The 9554-nt window shown below is 33.7% G+C and overlaps 1 protein-coding gene across 1 annotated transcript; it reads left to right on the forward strand.

Annotated features, from left to right (window-relative positions):
• Nucleotides 1-7066: 7066 nt before the first annotated feature.
• On the forward strand, nt 7067-8964 carry LOC107910260 (oxysterol-binding protein-related protein 1C). The gene is made up of 2 exons (XM_041088471.1): nt 7067-7784; nt 7864-8964. Exons 1-2 carry the CDS (start codon nt 7434-7436, stop codon nt 8269-8271), a joined length of 759 nt encoding a protein of 252 aa, XP_040944405.1. The 5' UTR covers nt 7067-7433; the 3' UTR covers nt 8272-8964.
• Nucleotides 8965-9554: the final 590 nt, after the last annotated feature.

Below are 9554 nucleotides of genomic sequence, written 5' to 3' on the forward strand. Positions count from 1 at the left end.
CCTTTTCCAGGATCATGCATATACCTGCTCACAACTCCAACAGCTTGTGAAATGTCAGGCCTCGTACACACCATCGCATACATCAAACTCCCAACTGCATTAGCATATGGGACTTTCGCCATATATTCTTTTTCATCTTCAGTCTTCGGAGATAATTGAACACTAAGTTTCAAATGAGAAGCAAGTGGGGTACTTACATGTTTTGTGTTTTCATTTACACCAAAACATTGTAATACCTTTTTCAGATATTGCTTTTGATTTAAACAGAGCTTGCCTCTCGGTCTATCTCTACTTATCTCCATGCCGAGAATCTTCTTGGCCTCACCTAGATCTTTCATCTCGAACTCTTGATTCAACTGAGCCTTCAGCTTATTTATCTCATTTTGGCTCTTCGAAGCGATTAACATATCATCAACATACAAGAGTAGATAAATGAAAGATCCGTCATGCAGCTTCTGCAAATATACACAATTGTCATATTTGCTTCTTGTGTACTTATGCCTTCTCATAAAGCTATCAAATCGCTTGTACCACTGCCTCGGGGATTGCTTCAATCCATATAGCGATTTGTTTAGCTTACAAACCCAATTTCTACCACCAGCATCTGTGTATCCTTCTGGCTGAGTCATATAGATCTCCTCTTCTAACTCACCATGCAAGAAAGCCGTCTTAACATCAAGTTGAGCTAGCTCTAAATTCAACTGTGCTACCAAGGCCAACAAAATTCTAATGGAGGAATGTTTCACAACAGGGGAAAATACATCATTGTAGTCAATTCCCTCCTTCTGAGCGTAGCCTTTAGCTATCAATCTTGCCTTGTAGCGAATATCCTTCTTGCTAGGAGATCTATCTTTCTTTGCGAATACCCACTTGCATCCGATTGCCCTTTTACCTTTCGGTAATTGCGCCAACTCCCAAGTATAGTTCTTCCGGAGAGACTGCATTTCTTCATCCATGGCGCTTTTCCATTTATCACTTTCTAAGCTTTGCATTGCTTCTTGATAAGTGATAGGAATATCATCAACAACGGGAAGGGCGTAGGCCACCATATCAGTAAATCGAGCAGGTTTACGAATTTCTCTCCGTGGCATTGCAACTGCAACTAGTTCTGGTGTACTTAGTGGTTCTTGGGTCAGAACCTCTTCAACCTCTAATTTCTCCATTGTGGCTGGAGAATTAGACTTATTAACTGGGCAAATCCCCATCTGCTCAAACTCCACCTGTTTTGGAGTACACTCCACCTGTTGTGGAGTATTGCTCGTCTGAATATCTTTATCTGCTACCTTTTTCAATGTGGCAGATTCATCAAAGGTAACATCTCTGCTACAGATCATTTTCTTTGTGCTTAAGCACCAAAGACGAAATCCCTTCACTCCAGAAGTGATTCCCATAAAGAGAGCTTTTTTTGCCCTCGGATCTAACTTTGACTCATTCACATGGTAATATGCAGTGGTTCCAAACACATGTAAGGAATCATAATCTGTAGCCGGTTTTCCAGACCATACCTCCATAGGAGTTTTTTATTCTAATGTAGATGATGGCAAACGATTAACAAGATGGCCAGCGTATGTCACAGCCTCAGCCCAAAATTGCTTGCCCAACCCAGCATTGGACAACATACATCGAACTTTCTCCAGCAATGTTCGATTCATACGCTCTGCCACTCCATTCTGTTGTGGTGTATCCTTAACTGTGAAGTGTCGAACAATACCATACTCTTGGCACACATTGAAGAACGGATCACTTTTATATTCCCCTCCATTGTCCGTCCTAAGCCGCTTGATTTTCTTGCCAGTCTGGTTTTCGATCATAGTTTTCCATTTAAGAAAAACTCTAAGCACTTCATCCTTAGTTCTCATGGTATACACCTAAACTCTTCTGGAAAGTCATCAACAAAAGTAACAAAGTAGTGTTTTCCTCCCAATGAAGGTGTCTTGGAAGGCCCCCACACATCTGAATGAACATATTCCAAAATACCTTTTGTATTATGGATAGCAGTACTGAATTTCACTCTCTTTTGCTTTCCCAGAACACAATGCTCGCAAAATTTTAATTTGCAAACCTTTGCACCTTTCAACAATCCTTGCTTTGCCAGAATTTGCAAGGATTTTTCGCTGGCATGTCCCAACTTCATATGCCACAACTGTATTGAGTCCAATTCTTTGTTGCCGGAAGCTGCAGCGACTGCTCCAATAATTGTACTACCTTGGTAGTAATACAAGTTATTTTTGATGCCCTTCAATATCACAAGTGCGCCAGATGTCACTTTCAAAACCCCATCTCTCATAGTAACAACTGAACCATTGGATTCCAAGGCTCCCAATGAGATGAGATTTTTCTTCAAACTGGGCACGTACCGAACATCAGTCAGAACTCTGGTTGATCCATCTTTATTCTTTAATTGGATTGAACCTATCCCAACAGTTTTACAGGCATTGTCATTGCCCATATAAACAACTCCTCCATTTAGTTCTACTAAATCAGAGAACCACTCCCGGTTAGGGGACATATGATAGGTACAACCCGAATCCAATATCCACTCATCTGAATGGAACGACGATGATGATGCAACCAGTGATAGTTCAGAGTTACTAGTATCATGCTTTGCAACACAAGCATCTACAACAGCTTTTCCCTTATTCTTCAGCTTTGGACAATTTTTCTTCCAGTGGCCTTTCTCATGACAAAAGGCAGATTCATCTTTCCCGAGTCTGGACTTTGACTTTGATCTCCCCTTTTGAGTTTTCTTCCGAGTGTATGAACGACCTCGGACTACTAAAGCTTCTGTATCTCTGATTGAGTTTTTCTGTTTGTCCTTTCTCTGTTCATAACTGTATAAGGCCGCACAGACTTCGCTTAGAGATATATCACTCCTGCCATGAAGTAGAGTAGTTTCTAGGAACTTAAACTCCTCAGGAAGTGACCCCAACAGCATTAAAGCCAAATCTTCATCTTTGAATATCTCATCCATATTCAGCAAATCAGTGACTAACTGATTAAATTTGGTGATGTAATCATTCATTGTGGTACTTGGGACGTATGTGAAGCGAAACAGTCTTTTCTTCAAGTGGAGCTTATTTTGACTGTTTTTCTTCAAAAAATTTTCTTCAAGTGCCACCCACAATTTATTTGCAAAAGCCTCCTTTGAAAAAGCATACCTCTGCTCTCGAGAAAGGCATGATCGAATTGTGCCACATGCCAACCGATTGATCGCCTTCTAATCTTTCTCTTGTACATCATCTGGTTTCTCTTCATCAATGGCAATGTCTAGACCTTGCTGAAAAAGGGCATCTAAAACCTCACTTTGCCACATACCAAAATGGCCCGTGCCATCAAAGATCTCCACGGCCAATCTTGCATTTGCAATTGTCGGTCTTGTCCACATGGACGATGTTGAAGCTCCTACACCGACTGTTTTCTCCATAATCTTTCAATATACCTAAGGAAATCTTTTCTGATGTGGAAGATCAGTTTAAACTGCAACCACAGAGCATACTACGATTAACCTTCGGCTCTGATACCACTTGTTGTTCCAATAGGGTCGGAAGCGTGTAAATTATTGTACTAAAAAATCACACAAAGTTCAATTCCCAGGGAAGAGAGGTGGATCACATGGATCTCTTAAATACCAAGTCTTTCCTTAGACAGAATATCCCTTCTATAGTAATTTAATAGCACAATTAAATACTACTATTATACCCTCAAATATTGAAAGAAAAATAGGACAAGAAAGAACACAAGAGATTTAACGAGGTTCGGTAAATTATACCTACGTCCTCGGGCACTAACACCAGATGATAACTTTACTATCTCCAAAATATTACAAACAAATAGAATTCCTTAAGAATTCTCAAATGGGAGAAGAGAGAAAACTAAGAGAGAAAGATTGGTTGGGATGATTGAAATGAGAAATGAGAAGGTCTATTTATAGTTGAGGTTCAAGGACCAAACAATAAATAGCCCATTATCTCAATGACCAAAAAAAATTATCCCATGCCACTTTTTCAAAGTCAACTTTAGGGTGTTAAACTTGCACCACTTTGTATTGTTTGCCATTAATGTTGTCTCCCATTAATGTTAACAAACCAGGTACTAGCTCAATTATAAAATATTAAAATACATTCTCATATACAAATTAAATTATATTTTATATGGTGTTTTTTGATCTTTTTATATAATAAATCAATAGAAATTTGATGAGATTAAGATTTGAATCTAGAGCACCATGCATGATAAACAATTAACTTTACCATTGTAACCAAAATAATAATTAATTTTTATGTGAATTTTTAATAAATATATTATATTATTTTCTTGTGTTGAATTTATTTTGTATAATTGTACCATGCTTAGAATTGTCTGGCCTTTCTTTGTAGTGATTATAATTTGCCTTTTGATATAGTTAATCAAAAGTTAAAGTGTGTTTGGATAAAGAATTTTAAAATTTTTGAGATTATTAAAATGTTAACATTTCAAAATTTATCAATTTAAAATATTTGCATTTGAATTGTTTTGATTGGATAAATAAGTGACTTAGAAAAAGAAATCATATTGGAATTGTATAAATTAAAAAATAATTATAAAAGAATATTATATTAAAAATAAATAGTATAAAAATAGTCAAATGGACATAATTATATTTGTAAAATTTTAAAAATAAATTTTAAAAAAAATCTAAAAATATATATTAAAATTGAATAAAATAAAATTTGAAGTTTTATCATATAATGAGACCATGTGTATAAAACCAAGTACAATTACAACGGATTTTGTAAAACCACTTTCTTAAGTGGAATTTATAAAAAAAAAAATTTAAGCTACCGAAATTTCATTTTAAAAAATTTCAATATAGTTATCTAAATAAATAATTTTTTTTTTAAATTTTAAAAGCCTTAATGCAAATAAAATATCTCTGAAAATAAAATCATAAATACGTCTATTATTATTAGCTAATCACTCCAAAAAAATGGTTATTTTAATTAACATTGATGGTTGAATATGTTGCTCGCTTATCTTAAATAATATAAATTTTATTCAACTGAAAAATATATCATAAAAATTTTGACTTAAAAGAATTGAGTTTAAATAAATGGATTTATATTATAAAACGGTACTCATATTTATTTATTTAAAATTATATATTTGTTTATTTATTGGGTTTTAATTTGACTGCTAATATAATATAATAAGGTATACAAATCCATATTACCACACGTGATGTATCTCTCTTTTTATATTTTTAAATAATTTATTTAATTGTTCATAATCCGTTTAATTTCTATAATTTTAAAAAGTTATTTTATATTTTTCTAACCAGATTATCCTTTCAAAATATTTAATTTTAAAATATATTTTGATATATATATTTCCCATTAAAATGTTAATTTAATTTTTTAAATTACTCCTTAAATGCTTTTTTTAAAATTAGATAAATACTCCCTTCATAGTTATTTTTTATTCTTTTCTTATAATTTTTATATATTAAATTAGAAATTCGGCTAAATTTCAATTCATTATTTTTTTTCTATTTAGATTACTTTTCCGTAGTTGATATTTCCATATATGTATTTGAACAAGAGGAAAAATCCTAAAAAGGAAATGGCCAATTCTTTTTTAATAGATAAAAGAGAATCTTTAAATTTAAATGTCAGTTTTTTATCTTTACAAATTTGTTTTTGAATAATTCTTTACAGCCAAACATTTTAGTTTTTTTAAAAAATATATATTTTTAGGGTTTTTTTCTTCTAAAAAATGATTTAGGTAATTAAAAAACATTTAGATCATTGAAAAAAAATTGAAAAATGATTAATTGTTGAACCTAAACTGTAAAATTAATTTCTTTTATATCAATAATGCTTTTTTATATAAGAAATATTTTAAAAGTAATTTAAAATAGATTTCAATTAAAAGTGATAAAATCAACTATAAACACCAATTATAATACTGGCAAAGGTAATCTATTATTGAGTTTATGTCAATGGATACGTTGTTAAATTTTTTTTAAAAATAATTTCGGTTCTAATCATATCTGATATTTTTGACATAATGCTTAAAATCATCTATAGTCCCTCTCCAACACATAAATATGAGGATAATAAGTTTTAACGCACTCAAATCCACATCCTCCTGAATTGATAACAATATCCATATCAATCGAATTATGACTCAATCGACAAATAAGTTTATTTTCTTAGTTCCATTATTATTACAAACATAATTTTTGGGATAGATAAGAGTTTAATAAAATTTTCATAAATCTATGTAAAAACTAATTAATCGAGCATAAATATTCATTACTTTAAGAATACATGCAAAGCATTCGGATTTAATTTAATTAAAATTTTTATTACTAAATTTATAATAGATATGCTTTAATTACCCTTCATATTTACTAATTACCTTATTATTTTAAGTACAAATATTTTTTAGATATATATAAAAAAAATTGTGTGAAATCAAAGATATATATTTTACTTTATTATTTTAATTAACATGGTATTGGAAATCAATAAAGTATTTACTATTTTTACCCTCTATACAAGTAGTTAAAGCGGGTGGAGTAATTGCTACTTTAACCCCTCCGCTATTTTGAGTTATTCTTAGAGGGTCTTCCATCTTTTTGTTTTACTATGTTGGTCCTCCTTATTTTATTCTAATTACAATTGGACATAAATTAAAGTATCAATTTTACATTGACCCCCATAGTATTTAATATACATTAAAAAATTGTGCAGTTTAATTTCTTAAATATTAAAAATATAATATCCACATTCTTAATCTCTTTTTTTTCTTTCAAGTCTTATTCGCACAAACAATTAAATTAACATATTTTTGTTGATATAATGCTATTATTATAAATTTGTAAAAAAGGTATCCATTATTCATATATTATTTTAAAATTTTATAATGTACAATATTATAATACAGTTTTTACAATATAACATTTTTTTATGAAATAATATGGTTAAATTTATTTTCACATTATTAGTTAAATTTTAAGAAAATACTAAATGATTTTAATATTTTTCCTCTCCTCTTACTCCACCGATCTTCTGGCAGTTATCCCTTCATTTCGTCTATTGTTTTTTAATATAATTCAGTAACCGTCTCCGCAAGGTATTCTCCCCACAAAAACAAAAGCATTGTGGAAGTAACCATCTCCTCTCTTTCTTCTCTTTCCCAAAGCGCCAATCCAACTGCTTACCAAGCAAACCCAATTTAAAACAATACCGCCAACCGCCCTGCTCCGTCGCCGCATCACCTTTTCTCTAAATCTTCCAAAGCATCTTTTTTGCTGTGCTTCCACCGTATTGGATCATTCCCTTGTCCTCCTCTAATAACTACTTCTCCTCTCCGACCGGTCGACGGCCAGTTGGCTTAAAACTATCGTCGACATCAGCGTCCTATTTTGTGATAGCGTGGATTTAGATCGGATGAGCCAGAGAAACGAGAAACCTTTGGGAGAAGAGGGAACGGATGATCCGATCCCTCCGCTGCAAGTGGATCTGAAGATAAACGACATCGTAGGGAATGGGATATCGGGAATGCTTTACAAATGGGTGAATTACGGGAAAGGATGGAAACCGAGATGGTTCGTTTTGCAAGACGGAGTTTTATCGTATTATAAAATCAACGGACCTGATAAGATCCTTGTTAGCCAAGAAACAGAAAAAGGATGCAAAGTTATCGGCGAAAAATCTCGCCGTATTATCTCCCGCCATCGCGATTCCTTTTCAAATAATTCGCTAACCAATCGCAAACCCTTCGGTGAAATCCATCTAGAGGTCAAAGTCAAGAAAAAGGGTTTAAAATAAACGAAAATGATTTTGATTTTTGAGTTATTGATTTTATTTTTTGACTCAGGTTTCTACTTTCAGGCAAAGCAAATCACACGATAAGAGATTCTCAATCTTTACCGGAACGAAGATGCTTCATTTACGAGCCGAGTCGCAGGACGATCGAGAAGCGTGGATGGAGGCGCTTCAGGCTGTTAAGGATATGTTCCATAGGGTGTTCCATAGTAAGATAGTGGCGCCGATGGTGGACAAAGTGGCGATTTCAACCGAGAAGTTGAGGCAACGGCTGGTGCAGGAAGGGTTAGACTCAGCGACAATCGAAGATAGCGAACAGATCATGAGGAACGAATTCGCTACGTTGCAGAAGAAGCTCGTATTGCTTAAACAGAAACAATGGCTACTCATCGACATCTTGCAACAATTAGAGGTATATGTTATGAAAATGAGAAAAAAACATTCAATTTTCAAAAACTGATCCAACATTTACTTCGAGTCACTAATCAAAAATTATATTTTCAGATTATTGATATTTTTTTAAAAAAAAATCAATAAAACAGGTAAATATGTCACATTATATTAAATTGGTGTTAATTTAGGTTTGATTTTTTGTTTTTTTTTTCCTTTTCTGAAGTTTTTGAATGAACATGAGAGGAAAAATTATCGGTATAGATGTTATTGTTGTAATACCCAATTACTGCCCGGGGCCCAAAGCCATAAACACCAAACCAAAGTAAATTAAAACTAAACCTAGCCCAAAACCCAAATTACACCCGAGCCCACCTAGACCTAACCCTAATGGCCCAAACCCATAACGGAGTCGAAAAAAAACCTAGCAGTGACAGCAAATTGGCGCCGCAGTAATCACCCCCGTAGCAACCGCCTCAACGTTGCCCCGCACGTCGCGCATGTCGCCCCGCACCCACCATGCACGTTTTCCCTGCAAACGAACCACGAACAACACTAGAATGACCAAAAATATAGCAAAAATTGTAAAAAGATTATTATTTTGCTTCCTCTGTAAATATTTGGCTATATAAAGCCAATTTGTTTTTTGTAAAGAGGTTACGAAAATTAAGAGAAAAAAGAAGAAATCGAGAGGAGAGGGGTTACGTTTTTGTATCAGAAGATTATTGAGAAAATATATAAAAAAAAGAAATTGGAGCAAAAATAAGAAATTTTTTGAAAGGTGATTTTCTTTGTGTTTTATTTTCCATTTTTTTTCTTTGATTCACTGTTTTAATTTGTGCGCAAAAAGAAAGGAAAAAGTAGAGGAGTCTTTACCGTTGTGAGCCAAGCGTCGTGCAACCTTGACCACTGTTTGCAGTGGGATTGCGTTGGTGACGAAGGAGGACTGGCGGCGGCGGCCAAAGGGATTTGAAACCCTAGCAGAGCAGGCTAGGGTTGATTTGCTTTTGAGGAGTAACAGAAAATGAAAATTTCAAAAAAAAAAATTTGGTTTTATAAAAGATCAAAACGGCGCCGTTTTGAGCCTTGATTCCAGTGGCCAAAACGGCGCCGTATAGGCTTATACCCGCGTGTGTGACCCGACCCGCCTAGGTGACCAGCGTGTTTTTCGCTACCGGGGATATTTTCGAAATTGGTCCCCCTGTTTTTGCCGTGTGTTTAAATTAAATTTCTTATTTCTTTTAAATTTTACTACACATTTTATTTTTATTTCAAGTCGGTCCACGTTGCTGCGCAGTGTTTTGGAGAACGGGATTAATTTCTCTTTTGGTCCTCCAGTGTTAATTTTGTGTT

The sequence above is a fragment of the Gossypium hirsutum genome, chromosome D02, assembly GCF_007990345.1.
Source record: "Gossypium hirsutum isolate 1008001.06 chromosome D02, Gossypium_hirsutum_v2.1, whole genome shotgun sequence".
In the NCBI taxonomy this organism is placed as follows: domain Eukaryota; kingdom Viridiplantae; phylum Streptophyta; class Magnoliopsida; order Malvales; family Malvaceae; genus Gossypium; species Gossypium hirsutum.

Coding starts and splice junctions, on each gene's coding strand:
- LOC107910260 (XM_041088471.1), top strand. CDS start 7,434: ATGAGCCAGAGAAACGAGAAACCTTTGGGAGAAGAGGGAACGGATGAT. Junction 7,785..7,863: donor TCGGTGAAATCCATCTAGAG/GTCAAAGTCAAG, acceptor TTTTTGACTCAG/GTTTCTACTTTCAGGCAAAG.